Raw genomic sequence first — 18693 nt, forward strand, 5'->3', positions numbered from 1 at the left:
AAAACATATACATGCACACTACCGTTCAAAAATTTGGGGTCACTAAGAAATGTCCTTATTTTGAAAGAAAATCTTTTTTTTTTTTTTACATGAAGATAACATTAAATGACATGTTAATGTGGAAAATGACTATTCTAGCTGGAAACAGCTGATTTTTAATGGAACATCTACAATATGTGCTTAGTGCCTCATGGAAATAACTGTCATTATTCTATTGACTGAATTGTTCACATACAGTAGGCTACTTGCAGAGGAAGAAAACCAAGCAAATATTTACAAAATTCAACACACAGTGTATCTGCTCGGCTGTGAGGGTAAAACCATCAATAACAAAAGACAGTGTATGTTTGACCGACATTAATACAATGCTGGCGGCTATGTAAGGACATACTTAAAAACTGCAGTGCTTCAAGCTGCATGAATAATATTTACCATGTAAATGCAAGGTTACAGGATGAAAGGTTAGCTAATTTCTTAGAATTCACCCTAGAAGTGTTTATCGAAATTTACTTAAATATATACACTACCGTTCAAAAGTTTGGGCTCACTTAGAAATGTGCTTGTTTTTGAAAGAAAAGTATTTTTTTCAAGGAAGATAACACTCAATGAATCAGAAATACACTCTGGACATTGTTAATTTGGTAAATGATTATTCCAGCTGGAAACAGCTGATTTTTAATGGAATATCTCCATAGGGGTACAGAGGAACATTTCCAGCAACCATCACTCCTGTGTTCTAATGCTACACTGTGTTAGCTAATGGTGTTGAAAGGCTAATTGATGATTAGAAAACCCTTGTGTAATTATGTTAGCACATGGATAAAAGTGTGAGTTTTCACGGAAAACATGAAATTGTCTGGATGACTCCAAACTTTTGAATAGTAGTTTATCTATTTGAAAGAATTTTTAAAAATAATTTATTTTGGATTCATTTTTTGTCTGTTCGGTTAACCAGTGTACAATAAATTTTTTAAAAAGCTAAAAGCAACAAACAATGATTTTTATGTACTATTGCACCTTTAAAATTAGTAATAGCTTCTCGAAGACAGTAGAGGCAAAGTAAAAGATCAAAGTCAGTAGGATTCATCCTCTGAGGACCATGAAGTGGGCTTTCCATTTCAGTGATAGAGAGGCAGAGTGACCGGTGTCGGGAACAGATCGGCTCAGAGTCCAGCATTTACAGATAGATTAGCCTCTAACAACCTTTGCTATTAAGTTACTGATGGAGGTGAAGGCCATCAGAGGGCTACATATGTAGCAAGAAAAGCACTCAGAAAGCAGTAGTCCGCCAAGGCTGCTCAGTCGTTGTATGATTAGAAAATCTAATCATGTGGTCCTTGTGTCATTTCCGACCTTCCCTGAAAATTTCATTCAAATCCGTTAGTCCGTTTTTGAATAATGTTGCTAACAGACAGACAGATCGACCAATGGCGATTGTCACATAACTCCACCGCGTTCCTTGAAGGAGCAACTACCATTTAGGCTAGCCAGCTAAGCTAGCTGACATCATGCAAACATATCTCAGCTGAACTAACAGTGGTGCCCAACACGGTTTAAAGGCCAAACAATGATAGGATATTGTATGAAGACACGGTGTGAGAATTGAATGCTGCATCAGGACAGAGCCAACTCCTGATCTTCTTAAAATTGTTGGACTTTTTCCTAATAAATAATGGAGCAGCTCTTGTCCCAGACTGCAGCCGTACATTCATGACCAGCATAGAGTTAAATACAGAATTTAGCTGATATTGACTCATCTCAGACATATCTGGCTGGCAGACACACACACAAAAAAAAGGTTTAGCTCTGAACAATGTTTGTGCTCATTTAGAATTAGTCTCCAATCCCAAGTCCATCCATGTTGCTGTTCATAATTTGTCTTTTAAAAAAAACTCATTTAAGAATCCTTATCAAAGCTAATTTGTGAATATTTATGTGAAAACATTAACAAATATATCATAACTGGATTCTTTAAGCGTGAGAACAAATATCAGCGTGTAAAAGACATCATCGGTGAAGCTACAAATACAGACACATCTCACAGCCTTCGTCAGCTGATGACTTTTCCAGGCTACATCCCAGAGCAACCTCCATCAGCTGATTTCTGATAATTTTCACTTTGAGTAAAGACATTTTTCTGTGTAGATAGAGAGCACGCTCAGGGAAGTAATGCATCAGGTTGTGTATGTGATGACATTTCTACTACTGTTCTATTTAATTCTCAGAGAAGTGCTACTGAATACAGGCAATTCCATGATCATATGTGTTTCAACTGGTTCCTTTGGGTGAAATATTGTCCTTTAACAAAATAGAAACATCAAAACTTACCAATTTTCTGGTTGAAAATTTTGTCAAACGTCAGCTCGTCTCTTTCCTCCAGGTACTTCTGCATCACACTGCGAATACTGCAAACACAAGGTGGTGGTGGGGAGAGGAAGGAGACAGAGGTTAACATACAGCACCATTACCACATGCAACATTACTGCATGCCAGCAGAGTCAGTCCTCCTCCACCTCCACCTTCCACCTGAGATCCTGGCCCAGGTTTGGGACTCTCCCTGCCGCCTGTCCCCTGACAGAGTTCAATGGCGGGGGAGGAAAGAGGGACACTTGGGAGGTGGCGGCGGAACCTGGAGAGATACACGCTACCCAGGGAACGGGTGTTAATGAGAAAGAGAGCAGGGAGAATCAATCAATTAGCACCCCCTCCCATAGGCCCATTAACACTATATCAGCACTCTCCATGCACGACAGGAAAGCAGGAGGACGGCTCCACCTACAAACACTTCTGAAGACACACACTGAGCATGTGCAAAGCAAAATACTGGAGCCTTATTGCCCCTATTGCTTATTGCAGTACTCCACCAATGTTGCTCATTCCCCCATATGGCCTTGTCAGAAATGCAGTATTTTTTTTTTTTTTTTTTTTTTTAAAGAAATGCAGCATTTGTTTATTAGTTGTTGATGATCAGAAATCACGGAAACACAAAATGTGGTCATTTAATATAGATACACCCACAAACAAAATGACCTTGCGCTGAGCACAGGTGTGTATTACGCATGTGTACCTTATGTACGGATACCGAATCACGTGACTTAAATATGTAGCAGGCAGTGGGAATTGATGGGAAACAGCCCCCACAATTTAAACAATTGTTCCTTGTATAAAGTTGGAAGGATAAGTCCCAATAAGCCAGCAGCAGTGGATTTCTAGTAGGATTGCAATCATGTGATCGTCAGCAGGCAGCTGACGTAGTGTTCACTTGTAGTCATAGTTACAGTGACGCCGTGCCGCTATCTCGCAATGATACAGAAATATTTCACCAATCCGTGGATCCAGACTATAAGCAACATTACTGCCAAAATCTAATCACTTGGTCCTTCTGTCATTTCTGACCTTTCCTGAAAATGTCATCAAAACCCGTTAGTCCGTTTTTGAGTAATGCTGCTAACAGTCAGACGAACAGACAAACCAACGCCAATTGTCACATTACATTACATTACTCCCCCGCGTTCATTGGCGGAGTAATAAACCATGTACGTGTGCACAAGGTCTGAATTTGAAAAGTACTACATTGGATTAGACTTTACCTCTTATACACCACGACAGAAGCAACAATTTTCCAATTGTACATGTCGCCCATCCTAATGATCATAGGTACAATCGATCAATATCCAATACTGAGCATGTTTAGTTTGGATCAGATTGGACTACAGTTTTTCCTGCAAACAGGTGCAGTTTTATTTGTGAATCAGTTCCACAACTTGGTCATACAAACACAGAAAAGGCAGTTAATTCTGAATGTATGAATGCATGAACCACAGGGGAAACAAAAAAAGTGATACAACATGAGTGGGACTGCCGCTTCACAGAAACACCTGCTCCACCATTTGAAAGGCAATGACGTGTTGTAATTGTAGTTTATACATTTGATCCAGTGCAAACAATATCGCACTTCAACCAAGGCCAAAACTGAGGCTCCTGGGCACCTAAAACAATCACAGAGGACCCCTGCAGATGAAAGCTGTTAGTGGGCGATATGAATGTAACCTGGGTCTGCAGGGAATCAGCAGTGAACACAACACTTCTACTGCAGCTACAGGAACAAAAAGCTAGGAAGTAAACAGTTCCTCTTTTGGAGAAGGCCTGTTTGCTTCACTGAATCATTAGCAGCTGACTCTGCGCGGATTATTTGTGTGAAACCTCACTACTTCAGACCAGACACCACACAGAGACGATGGGTAAAATTTACTGCAAAAGTCATGGCTTATTAGAATATGTATGGGGGTGTTAAAGCTTCCGCTACAGTATACATGGTTTGTGAGGTTGGGTGACACAGTGTCTGCAGCACAGACAGCTGCAGGTCATGGCGCTGCTAATAAAACACAGGTGCATTAAAAAATTAAATAATGTACCAGAGTGCAGTTTCAACACCAGCCATGCAAATTATCCGCATTTTAACTGAAATGTCTTTTTTATAGAGATTTCCATCACCATCAAAGCACAAAGGAGGTAAACAGTCTGTTGTTTCATGGTAAAACAACCTCTAACAGACATTTTTCTTTCTAAAAACAATGTTCCAGATGGTCTAGATAACACGCAGAGCTTGATGTGAACAGTTTTCATTGTCTCTTACCAAAGCAAACCTCAGTAACATCCGCAGCTTTACACATCAACATTAGCTTACGGGAGCAGATGACCGGAGCAGAGCGGGAAACAAAGAGACTCCTGCTGTGACAGCGCAGTTTGAGTGACAGAATGACTGCCAGCACATAGTGATAAATAAGGCAATGTTATCTACAGGGGACGCTGAGAATTCAAGAGTGCTGGGTTGTATGAATGCAGCACCAACGCTGGTGTGCATTTCCCACATTATGAGCGGCCCTCACAGAGCTTCAAAGACAAATAACATCAAACGGTAATCAACAAACTGCAGGGAGGCTTCACCTTTCAGACATGCTCAGATGTGCCATCGTCCCAAACCTGGGCGATAAAACAACAGTGAGAAGTACCCACAAAGGATACTTCATCAACAGCAATAAGAGTATCGTTGAAAAGAAATATTTTATAGTTTTACTCAAATGCGAACAGACCCGAAAGTACATAATAAGAAATTCAGTTGCATGATCAAACTCCAAACATGTTCTCTCCATGGTTAATAAACAGCCCATCATATCCACGAGGAGGTGGTTGCCCAGACATCTGGCGTGTCCGTACTGGCAAATAGATTTCCATGGCGGTTAATTTCAGTGTGATTTGAACAAAACATTTTTAGACTAGAACAGCTTGATTTAGGCAGCTAAGAATATTATTGCTAATTTTACACACATGCTCCATAATAGGCCTTTTTTTAAACATTTATTTTTCCTTGGTTTCCAAATTACATTTAACAGACAATAATTTGCCATCCATTGATGCTGCTGAAGAAATATGAACAATCCTTAAAAACTTACCTTGCCTTATCCTTTATTGTCTTAGTGCTATATGGGTCATTCAAGAATTGGAGGACATTTTACGTCCCACCCATCAAATTTCAAATAATCCATGTACAAAATACTAGGACATGCAGTTGTCATGTAAATTTACTTGTCCTGAGACCAAATCTAAAAAAAACTAGGAGAAAAGAATGTTTGAAAATATTTTTTAAAATATTAAGTAAGTCTGGAGTTCCACCTCTAAAGCTATTTTTCTCCTGTACCACCCCTCTGCTGACCAAATTCAATCTCAAATAAAACAGTTAAAATGAAATTTAAATCTCCTTTTTTTGGTATTATTTTTTCATTGATGTCTCTTGTAATTGTGGGAAACTTTTTTTAATGAACATTTTTTTTCAGTAATAATTATCATGCATGGAACGTGTGTCCCACAACATGAACTGTTAGCATAACCTTTTTAGCTGGTAAAAGAAGAAAACAGTGAATCACATGAAACGCTGGAATTAACATTATCAAACACTTTTCCAAAAGAATATGTAGAGCAAAGCTATGTCCTCTCTTCTATTTCTCATATTTTCATAACATTGTCAGCCTTGAGTGAATGTCTCATTCTGCCTCATGCAACCCTGTTATGCATATTACAAGGAAAACACAAATTAATTTTACTTTTTTCCCATCAGTAAGTTTGTCCTCATGGTCAGCAGTAACAGCTAGCTAAATATCTAGCTTCTACTCCTGAGAAGAAGCTAACATTAGCATGGATTAGCAACCCTGTTACTGTGATTAGAGTAGGGTTAGCAGACAACAAATAAAACGGAATAAAAGTTGATGTGTCAGCTGAGCCAACCAAGCCTTTGATAGTTTATTACCTATTATTGACGTGTATATATATATATATATATATAGCAGAAAATTGTAAAAGAGAAGGTCTATTTTTCAAAAATTGTGAAGCCCAAATGTCCTCCATTTCTGGAATGACCCACATGCATTTTGAATTTTTACTGGTAACCAGAGCTGCATGTCTTTTACTGGAATTTTACAGGAAAATTTGCCACAGCGAGGACAAAGAACACAGGAAAACACAATCTAATGTAATGAAAAAGCAATGTTCAAATCTCTGCCAACGAAGCTATTCAGGGGCCCCTTTGCTAACAGCACGCTACATGCTAACCGTATGAGGCGGCTCCAAGCACAGTCAGATGAGTGTGTGCTTACTTTCCAGCAAAGGCTCCAATAATACAATAAACCTTATGCTGCCTTCTAGGTGACCTTTATTAAACCCCCAACAGCTATTTCTGTGATGACAAAGCAGCATCCTGGTAGTGGGAGACCCTTCTGATGTTAACTGACCTAATTACATGCCTCGCTACACAGCCTGAGCTGCATTTCAATGCTCGCCTAAAATTCTTATACATTTCACAGCCCACATTTGTTTTAAATTAAATGATCACTACTTGGACGGAACCAGCTAATCTGCTTTTTATACTCAACTAGCTTGATGTGACACTAGTATTGAAAATGTGTCAGTAACTCTGAGCTCTAGGTGGGTGAAATGGGTTTCAAAACCCACACACATTGTATATTGGTCTTAGTAACTCTGAGCACAGCAGTTAAAGGTCAGAGTGCATGCAGTGTAAAGCATTCTGAGTAAAGCTTTCACTCACATCTTTGTTTTTAGGTCAGTGCCACCCAACTCTCTGGAACTCCAAGCAGTTTTTTACTTGTTCCAGTCACATCTTTCTTCACTGTGGGTTCATTTTTCTCTGTCATATAAAGTCCTGCACCTTGATTGAAATGAAACAATCATGACTAGAAGTACAGAGGAAATGTCCTCTGTGCAGTATAAATGTCTTTGAATATTTATTTCACTAAAACTGAGGTGTACTAATAGTGGGGGAACATGGTGGCTCCACACACTACAGAAATGTAGTAATTTCTATTTTTGGAATCTAGGGAAAAAGACTGTTTAAACATATTTCACCATGCTAAATTTATCTTCCAACAACTTGCTCATCTGTTTACCGTTTCTGAGCCATGCTGCATTTATCTTATTGATCAAGTTTTAATTTTTCTCTCAGTCTCTCTTGTTGTTTCCTCTTTCTCAGCCTGCAGATGACCTCTAAATTTGCTCAATTTTCATCACGTGACATTTGGTCACAATTCAGTCAGTCAATGTTTTACTGTTGTCCTCGAGGAGCTCAGAATTTGTTGCTTTTCTTACACAACCTGGTTAGAGCCACCGTGTTTATTTCTGGCAAATTCTTTCAATCATAACGTGGTATAACGTGATAATGAAAAATTCGAATTTTAAGCTGTGCTTTGGTTCATGCAAAGTTGAAAAAGTTTTTACAACTTCTGACTCTGATAAATAGTGTTATTTTGATGTTTTTCTTTAAAATAGGATGCCTTTCAAACCCATCAGCAGGTTTAGGGAGAGAGGACTAAACTGTCTGTTGTATCTCCATCTGCTCTAACCTATGTGCCCTTTATTGTTTTGATCAAATTTTAACAAGCATATTATGTGTGAATGCTTGCATGTTTTTATAGGATCTGGTGCAAATGATTTATAGTGGCAAATTTTTAAATAAGACATGTCAACTAAAGTGATTTTAATCAAACTTTAAACTTAGATTTAGTTAATTTTTATTTGTTTGTATTTTAAGTTGAAAATCTGACTATTTTGGCTCTGATAAATGGTGTCATTTTGATTTTTTTTTTTTACTGATAATGTGCCTTTCGACCCATCCGGTGGGTTTCGAGGTGTAGAGGCTTATGCCACAAATGCTCAGTCTTCATTAGGTGTTGATGTACAAGCCGATAGTGCAACAGCATTGTGTTGTACTGGGGACCATTTCACACTACAGGAAGTATGCAGATGTGTAAATATTTAACATATTAACAGGTTGTCACTGGCCTTTCTGTAGCTGGCTCTGTGGACATGTAATTGAACTGTGTTGATAACACGCCACGTAGTGACAAGTGCCAAGGATGTGACCTGTCTCAAATCTATTTTAGATTCTTTACAGGTTTTCAGCCTGTGTCTGTGTATTTCTCACACAGTGGCAGCATTACAATTGTCAGTGCTGTCTGTCAGTATCTCTCAAGAATGCTGAGTCGATGTCTACCAATAAAAACATGACCTGAGCAGCAGAAAGGAACACTTATTTCAGCTTATTTAAGCCTCTAGACAGGTAATTGCTGTCTTTAACAGGAAAACTAGTTTTTCTAAAAACCTGTTTTTCTGGCTGCTGCCACTGTCTGACTGCATCAAGTGGATTCAGGGGTTGTGAACAGACATCTACAAGAAAAACTGAACAGCTTTCACATGAGCAACCTTTTCCTATTGATTCACAGTGGGACTCAAACGGTTTAGAATTAGTTTGAGTTTATCCTCACTAAAACTACACGCTCCAGTGTTTTCTCTGTAGAAAAATAGAGCTCTCTGCCTGAAAAGCAGCAGTTGTAACAATGTGACTCTCAGGATTTAGCACCTTGTGTGATTATAACACGATGGCACCATTTATTCTTCAGCTGAACTGGCAGATTATAATTACAAAAATCATCACTGGCTGTCCTGATTCACCGTCTCAATACAAACTTCAAAATGAATCGCTTATCTGCTAATACTTCCATGCGCACGGCGGCTTCCTGCGATGTCTGGCCCGCACAGGTTACCAATATTTTGACTAATCAGCTCAAACACAAGACAAGAGGTGACTATGAGGTGACAAGAAGTCATGGTAACTCAAGTGTGGCAGTAGCATGCTCCCTGACAATTGTACACATGTCTCATGTGTGGAACAATGACTCCAGTGTTTGAGGAAGAATTGACTTGGAGGTGGTCAAACAGGCCCCTTAATCCTTGACTTTATCCAAGAGGAACACACTGGGCAAACTGAACAGTAAACTAAAGATTAATGTAACAGGAGAAGCAATAGCCAAATCAGGACTATTTATACAAGACTTCTTTTGTAAATTTTTTTTTTAAGGTTAACGATACAGATTTTCCCAACCAGTTTAAATGTTAAGATTAAGAACCCTACACTATCATATCAATCACACATTTACCTGACTAATTATTACATGGAAAACCAACCGATGCAAAAATTCCCTCTGTTCCAGCTGAGCAGCTGTTTCCAGCAGCTGGACTCACGTCACTCCATCATGTAGATGAGATCTGAGGATTATTCTAATATCAAAGCACCGTGAAGAGATTTACTGTGGGAGAATACAGCTTGTTTGCTGTGTTGAAAACTGTGGCCAATTATTTAATAGCAATTTTAAATCAAGTCATTATTTTTTGCTTTTTAATGTTTAATTCAGTAACCTGGTGTTTGCTTTATTTGCTCTTAATGCAACCAAGCTGATTTTAAATCTAACGTTAAGCACCAGCGACCCATTCTGTACGTTATTCATTAAAGCAGGGGTATCAAACTCATTTTAATTCAGGGGCCACATACAGCCCAATTTGGTCTCAAGTGGGCTGGACCAGTAAAATCAGAGCATAATAACCTAAAAATAATCACAACTCCAAATGTTTTCCTTTGTCTTAGTGCAAAAAGTACATTCTGAAAATGTCTGCATTTAATGAACTATCTTTTTTTACAAAACTTTATGAACATTCTGAAATTTCTTAAGAAAAATAAGTTCACTTTCAACAATATTAAGCCTCAGTTTATCATTTCCACATGTTCATTGCAACTGATAGATCACAGTGTATCTACAAAAGGCACAAAACATTTAGTCTCAGGTATCTGAACTGAATGATACAGTATTTTACTTTATGATCAAAACGACTTGTCAAGGTCTAGAAAAAAATTTACAGTTCTACAAATGTAAAATTTGCAGTTAATGTCTTCTCTGTAATTCTTTGCTTTTGGTCAACGGGCCGTATGTTTGACACTCCTGATTAAAAGCATTACTTCACTATACATTGTTAACATGTCTGACTATCAGTTAAGGAAATGGTTTAAAATGTGTATCTCTCGCTTTGATTTGTATTTCTTATCGACTTACATTAGCTGTCGGACAATACACAAGTGGTAACTAGTTACCCTCCTGAGACCCGGCCCATTCATTTATGTCCTCTGTACTGGACATTTGTTTTTGACCTATACCTGTTGATTCATTTGAGTTACCCTACTAAAGCCTGACATGCTGGCCTTTTCAATGATATCTCAAGTGACTGGGTGGGATGAAAGGAACTTTGTTTTCATGCTGAGGCAAAACGGAGACGGCAGCAAAATGCACCTGCCCGGAAAAGTTGAGTCAAAAATTGTTAAGATATCGTTGTATTATCGATGGTAACCATATATTTTCTTGTTTATGAATACGTCGGGAATTATAAATTGGGGTCAGAGTTCAGTTAAACTTTTTGTCAGGAAAAAGAACAGCCCTTGAGAACGATTTAATGGGGTTAGCTAATAGCTAACTAGCTGGGTAGTTCTTTGTTTACATTCAAATTTCTGCCCCAAAACACATTTTTCTGTGGGGTAATAAACACTTTGAATGTAAAGTAATTAATGTATTAAATAGTTTTTATTACTATGTTTCATTCAACCCCTTAATTTTTTACACTATTGTTATTAAATTTAGTTTCTTAAAGTTTCATTAGAAAATGGATTGACAGTCTTGTTTTCTTGTTGGCCTATTTTGATTTTGAAGAATTTCTGCTTTGTTTTTTTATGGTAAAGTTGCTCTGTTATATTTTTAGAAAATTCTAAATTGGGAGTTGTTGTTTTAACTCCAAAAAGGCAGGAAATCACAAAAAAGTTAGATTGAAAATATTTTTTGCCCTCTGTCTCTTTATGGCAGGAAAAAGACAGCTAGCATTACATTGTTAGAACAACCAGAATCACCACTTGAGGGTTTTTGAAAAGAAAAATGCTCATTTTTAAATATTCAGGCAGCACAGAGCAGCCTTTCTCTGCCTTCAGTACAAGCACACCAGCTTGAAATGCATGTTTATACGATAAAAGCCAATTTTATTTCGTAGTTTAGCTAAACTCAGCTATTGAAAACAGCTGGAAAGATGCAAAAGTCTCACAGCACTGGGGTCAACACTGCAGCAACACTGACTATTAACTCATCTCTTCTACGGATTTCTCTGCAACAGCGGGGTGTCTGATCGCCCTCCCCCTCTGCCTCCAGTGTTGCCGTTAAAATCTCACCTCTCTGCCAGAGGACTTAGCCTTGGCCTGCCGAGAATGTTGCAGCACCACGCTATCTCCAAAGTGCCACATTTAACTGCCCCCCTGACATGCATGCAGCAAAAAGCTCCACACATGCACAACTGCTACTGATAAAGCCATGCATGCATGAAAGTTTGCACTAAGTCTTGTATCAAGTTCTGCTGCTTTCAGGATGGAGTTTCATAGTTACTGTCCTTCCTCCTCCTCTCTTGTGTTCATCCTTCTCTTTGCAATCCATTCCAAATTGGAGTAATTCCTCTGAAGCACAACAACATCGTGTGGGTTAAGGCTGCTAAGACAAGAAAAAAAAACATAATGCAATCGTTTCATCCAGTTCTATTGGGCACATTATTGCAATAATAATGGCCTAACTGACATGTTTTAAGTATATTTTCATATTACTACAAGTCTGATTTACTCAACAGCAGTGTAATAGTGCTTTTACAAGTCCATTAGCTGATGCTTTTATCTCTGCAGCTCCTGTATCAGAGCGTGTAATAAATAATAAAGCTCATATCTCTCGTAGAATAAAACCATTTGATAAACCACACTCACAAAAGCAGTACACTGTGAGTGTTTGTGTTCTTTCAAATAGAAACAGCTCTACCAGACTTGGGTATCAATTCCAACACCACATCCCTGCTGACCTCCACCTCTCTGGCAGATAATCAGTCAAATGACCTGCTGCAGTCTTGAAATTAGTTTACCAATCCTTGGATTAACTTCTAGCGTCAATGTTTCACAACTTGACTCTTGATTTAACATGTAATGATTGGGTAGCATGACACACAGCTTTACTGTGACACAAGCAAATCTTAACACAAAGACTAAACTTAGCACTAACAGCTTTATACTGTAAGTTAAGGAGAGTGTTCACACACAGAAGCAGCCACTCCACACACATCAATTAAGTGTCTACCCTGACCTAGGTTTTGCAATTTAATTTTCTGTTAAAAAAAAAAGAAAAACACTACCGCTGAATTTAATACAGATTTATAGATTTAATAAAAGCGGTTACTGGTAATTCAATCAATTGCAGGCCTTCAATTTGTATGTTTGGGCGCAGCACCAAGGCTCTCCAGTCATTAAAAATGACCATGTTGATTGAACTGTTAGCTCAAGTGGTTTCTAATTTAAAAGAAGGCAGGTGACCTGTAATATTTTATTTTCTTATTGCCAATACATTCCACAAAAAGGCCAAAACCAACTCTATCCAGACTCTAATATGTGTTATTCCTCTGTGCTGCGGAGCTCCACCGTTGTCCAGAAACTATTAGAAACACATCAGTGAGTCACACTCTTGAACTGGGTGACATTTTCCATCGTAATTATGAACTAGGGCTGACCGATATGCCAAAAATAAAACATTTTTGAGTATCTTTTCCACTTAAACAAATATAAAATAAATGATGTGCTTTTTGCCACAGTCTGTATCAAACAAGCATGTTCTCTTATGTTTGGAGATTATGAATATGATGATTTGTAGGTCAAAACATTTCTGTAGCACTGCAATGCTTCATTTAAAATGATAATAACAGATGAAGTGATTTTACCTTCATCAAAAACTGAAACTCCCGTAATGTGGATACTGCACTTGGCCATATTGCAGTTTTGATAATATTTGGATTTGTTCAGCACTACTCAATCTTCAGACCATACTGCTAAACAAAATCCTGACTAGAACACCAAATATGGATTAATCTATCTAATAATGTGTTGTTACTATACAGTCAGAAAGGTGTTTTTAAAGATTGCTGTCATTGGTAGGAACCATTGGACTTAGGATTGAGAATGGAGTATTGAATTCAAACTACAAATGCAATTAGTTTTTGATCAAGTAACTCTTTGAGGCCTATGAGGTATTCAGGGTAATTTCACTACCTTTACTTTATTTCACTTGTACATATACATTTACCCAAAATAAACTGAGCACCTTCACTTCGTCTTACCACTGTGAGTATATTGACTCAGCAAACCACTCACATCGGACCACATACACACATATGCACATACTGTTAAACCAATGACTATTCATATATCTCTACTTGATAAACTGAAGGCATTTGCTGGATAAAACTTGTTTATTGATGCAAGCTTTAATCATCTTGCTTTGCGTGCCTTGCAACTTTAGCAGCATTTAATACAGAAAAGACTGTCTATGCATCTAGCTGTATTGCTGTGTTAATCTTCTAGATTTTGTTTGGTGATTCGCTGAATATCGGCCAGGCAGGGAAGAGCAGGAGTGGCCACTCTGAGTGACACATGATGACATAATGATATCCATCCATCTATTTATCCATACACCGCTTAATCCTCATTAGGGTCGCGTGGGTGCTGGAGTCTATCCCAGCTGACTTAGGGTGAAGGCAGGGGACACCCTGGACAGGTCACCAGTCTATCACAGGGCTACACATAGAGACAAACAATCACACTCACATTTTTGAATCACCAATTAACCTCAGCATGGTTTTGGACTGTGGGAGGAAGCCGGAGAACCCAGAGATAACCCACGGATGCAGAGGGAGACCATGCAAACTCCATGCAGAAAGATCCCGGGAAGGCCGGGACGTGAACTGGGATCTTTTAGCTGCAAGGCGAAAGTGCTAACCACCTAGCCACTGTGCAGCCCCATTTAATGATATGTTTCAGTTAAATGATTCACCTCTGTTGCTTTGAATATCGTCTATGTCGAGTTTTTAAAGCATACATGAAGGAAAAGAGCATTTAATTTCGAAGCTATTCATTATTGATCAGTTGGAGTTCATTAACACAGCTGACAATCGATGAAGGAAACTGCTTTAGATCTGCATTCCTGCAACACAACACAGCTAGAAAACGCTACAAGCTGCTAAAAGCTTGAGGTCATGTACACTTTCAAAGAAGAGAGCTTTTAGTAGGAGTCATTTTGCTGAAAAATCTTGCCAGAGCATAGCCAGTGATTCCCCTAGCACAACCAAAAGAGCAGAAACATTCATATCAAACCGCCTTTACCTTCAGATTTCTCTACGGGGAACTACAGGTCGATGTCCACTGAAACGCCAAAGAGGTTCTGTCCTAAAGAAACTTTCTCTTGCACTTACAGAAATTATGTTTTGAATGTGTCAGATTCTGCAGACTGCCATACTTACTACATAAAGAAACAGAAAAATAGTGTATTGTTCTTTCATTAAAAAACATTTCTAAATGTGGTATCCAGAACTAAAGAATGCCATGCAGTAGTCTCCCAAGTCTGAATGAATATAGCAGTAAGAAATTCTGCCATCAAATCTTACGTACACTTACTGCAGCATAACCATTAAAACTAAAATGGTATTAGTTTCAAAGTAATGGCTGTGAGCACCTTAAAGGAATGAAACAGTTACGTTTTAATATCAAATACTGATAGCAGGTGGTAGGGCTGGACAACTAATTGAATATTAGTCACACTTTTGGTTCCCTACAATTAAACAAAAACAATAAACTCTAAAGTGCTTTGCTTGTAGAAAATATCACATAAAAATCACTTACTTTCAACTTGGGTAAATTTGACATTAAATTATTACTATTATTTCACTCTTTTCAAACTCATAATCAGTCACATAGCCATCTGAACTGCTGGAATGGAGACCAGAGGCTTCTCTGTGCACAGCTGGGTACAACTTAACTTATATTTAGCCTCAGAATTATTTTAAATCCGATTTTGATACGGACTTTGTACATTACCAGGAAAGTAGCATAACATATATTTAAAAGCTGCATTCTATTTGTTTAAATGTGAAAGTGCAGCAAAAACATCTGTTCCTTAGAATCAGTGAAAAGCTTGATCTCATTACTGATCAAAATATCAATTTTTATTTTTGGCCTTAATCATAAAGACTGGGAAAAAGACTTACAGAAATGGCAGTTACAACTCAATTCCAATTCGACACATTTTCACTGCAAAAACAAGGTCTTAAAATGTCACAGAACCTTTTTGCAGCATAATACTATACAGTTGCATAAATATACAAAAATGTTACTACATATACACTTTCACTATGCAAGTAACATATGTAAGAGCAAATGACAATTTGCATCAGCTACAGACGCACCATCAATAATAGTGAGAAAATAGTTTAATAGAAGGTTTGATAGTTTCGCTTAAATTCATCAGATGCAAACTGCCATGAAAGCTCATAACAAAAATCCTGGTTCAAGTAGTTAAACTCAGATTACGCCATTGTTATCCTGTTTTTCATTAAAAACAGATAATTAAAATGATCAGTAAGTCTCAATAGAGTGAAATTAAACATTTTATCGTGATTGACTTTTCAGCCCTTCAAAAATGCCAAAATGTTACTAAATATACATTTGTAACTGCATTTTCATGCACTGGGTGCAAGCTACAAACTTTTGAGAGCAAACTTTGAGGTCTGAAAGCAGGCCAAAGGCCCACCAGCAGCCATGCTCCTCCTCCTTTAGGGGAAATCTGTTTGAATCAGTCAACCAGCCAACAAAGTTGTGCTCTGAAACTCAAGTCTGGCTGAAAACTAGCCTATTAGAATTTGTTCAATTGATCCAGTTGGTCTCTTTAGCTACGCTGACCAAGTTCCTGTATTTGCCACGCCTCTACTCTGAAGGCAGAGTGGTGGTCATATTTACTATAGAGCCCAGGAAATGCATTAGCTGCCAGACCGCAACTGTGTTATTCTGCAACATTAACACAATTTTGTTTTGACGACCATTAAATGTGACAGCATGTTCACGGTAATGGATTTGGCGGTCTCCAACGAGCTTCAGATTTCTACAGGTTCATTTCAGTACCACACTGACGTGAAGTGAAACCAATAGCAGCCTGAAGGAAGGAAACACACATTTATCTGCCTGCAAACCCTCACTAAGGGTTTGCAGTGATGTCAAGCTAATGCGATTTCAATGAAATGGACTAAACAATGTGAAAATCCTGCTCTGGTTGTTAACTTTTGTTCTGGAAAATATGATATATACTGAGCATTTTGATGTTAACTAGTTATGTTTGACAGCTTCCAGTTAAGGAAGATAATCAGCTGCTCTCAGTCACCGTTGTCAAGCACTGCCAGAGGTGAGAATTCATTACAAACCCTGAGAGCCTTTGTCTGTGCGGTAAAGCTGTCAGTGGGCAGGGCATTTCTGCCATTTATGACAAGTATATATTCATTTCTAACATACTAATCTCTAATAAATGAATAACAGTTAATCTAGGCATACACATTTAATTAGTTATTATAGAACATCCTTTAATCACATCATTTCAGTTGAAATAATCAGCAGCTACACGTTCATTACTGTGTGTAATGAACTGTCTGGATCACTGATTTCTGCTGATCTGCCGAGACAAGTCAGTGAGTAACTAAAATAACCAGACCTCCTCCTCCAAACATCACTCCTGGTTTAAATATTATTTTAGTTTAACCCACATTGACACACTGCAGGCAACCAAGCAGAGCCGCTACACGTGCTGGTAATGGCTGTGATAAAGAAAAGGTGAAGACACAACCGGAGAGCGGTGCCAGCCACCAGCTAAGATCTCCCCTGCACACACAGTGGTTTAACATTTGACTAAACTCAAATGGCGACATCAAATTTACAAGCCCCGCGTGAACGGCAACTATCTCAATAACCAAATTTAAACCACATCCTCTTCAATCAAGTTGCACGCTACATGCCATAAACCAGGTGTGAAGAGACACTTTCAAGCCTCTGATAAGCTGCACAGCAGGGACAAAAGGATGTGCAATTATGTGTAGATGGTAAGGGTTTTTGGAAGGGGGGGGGTTATTATTCGAATCAGCTTGTGCCTGTAGTCTTGTTTGATGGCCCACTCGTGCTGGGTGCTTGCAAACAGCATGGGGGGGGGGGGGGGGGGGGAGGATACAAGAGCTGCACATACTGATAGTGTAACTGCATCAGAGGGGCTTACAGCAACACAACAACAGTCGAGCTTTGCTAAATGTCTTGCACAGGCTACATAAGACATTTATGCATGGATTGACAGTTAAGCAAGCCTGCAAGCAAATGAAAAGGTGCTTCACAATAGACATATCAAGGAAAGGACATCATCAACTAGGGCTGCGACAACAGATTATTTTCTCTTTGTTGTTTGCTCTATAAAATGTCAGAAAACAGTGAAAACTGTCACTGAATGTCCACGATGAGAATCAATCAATCAATCAATCAATCAATCAATCAATCAATCAATCAAAAATTTATTTATAGAGCACTTTTCAACAACACAGAAGAAGACCAAAGTGCTTTCCAGACAGAATGATAAAACAATACAATTTTTGATTACTGTAAAACCATAAAACCCATAAAAACACAAAACTAAGAAAACAGACATTCCGTTTACTCTCACAGAGGTGGGAAATCACCACAAAGTATTGACGTTTCATAAAGGTGCAGTCAGAAAATTTGGACTTTTTTTGTCTTAAAAATGACTCAAACCAAGTACTGGGTTATCAAAATAATTGATTAGGAATTTATTAGCTTACAACTTTTTCATTGTGGCGCTAATATTTATGAACATGTTGTCAGTCAGGTAAGCCTGTGAGCAAATTAAAAAGACTTACAGAAGGCAAATCAAGAAAAGGTAGGGCCATGTCTTACAATTATTTTCACTGTTGATGAATCTGTTGGCTATTTTCTTGATTAACCAATATTTGCTTGGTCAAATGTCAGTCAAAACCTAAGGTGACAAATGTCTTATTTCGACCACAACCAAAACATATTCAGTTTACTGTCACAGAGAAGGAAACACAGTGATCAGCAGTCAGAGGGTTTAGAGTTCTTTCCTCTGAAAGAATTACTGACTCACACTTGGTATCTTAAAAAACGGGCTACTGCATCACAACCTGCTTTGTAGTAAGATTTTGTGAAAGGCCAGCACTGGTTTAAGTTCTTGGTAAGTTACAGGTTGTGAATTCAAGTGTAAATAAAGTGGCTGCATGGTTGCTGGGTGTTGCATGTCTGCAGAAATCTCCACTGACAAAAAGCTCCACAGTCATCTACAGTAAGTCTCAGGTCTGAAAGGAAGCACGCCTCTATCTCCCTGTATGGCTGCACTAAACATC

At 38.3% G+C, this 18693-nt stretch overlaps 1 protein-coding gene across 2 annotated transcripts in view; it reads right to left on the bottom strand.

Annotated features, from left to right (window-relative positions):
• The window catches only part of grk3 (G protein-coupled receptor kinase 3), an 89686-nt gene that overhangs the window by 68857 nt on the left and 2136 nt on the right, over positions 1–18693 (bottom strand). For both annotated transcript variants that reach the window (XM_055019082.1, XM_023266529.3), the window contains exon 2: positions 2329–2405. In XM_055019082.1, coding sequence (XP_054875057.1) covers positions 2329–2405 — 77 coding nt within the window. The remainder of the gene's footprint in view (positions 1–2328; positions 2406–18693) is intronic.

This window comes from Amphiprion ocellaris, chromosome 17 (genome assembly GCF_022539595.1).
Source record: "Amphiprion ocellaris isolate individual 3 ecotype Okinawa chromosome 17, ASM2253959v1, whole genome shotgun sequence".
Taxonomy (NCBI): Eukaryota; Metazoa; Chordata; class Actinopteri; family Pomacentridae; genus Amphiprion; species Amphiprion ocellaris.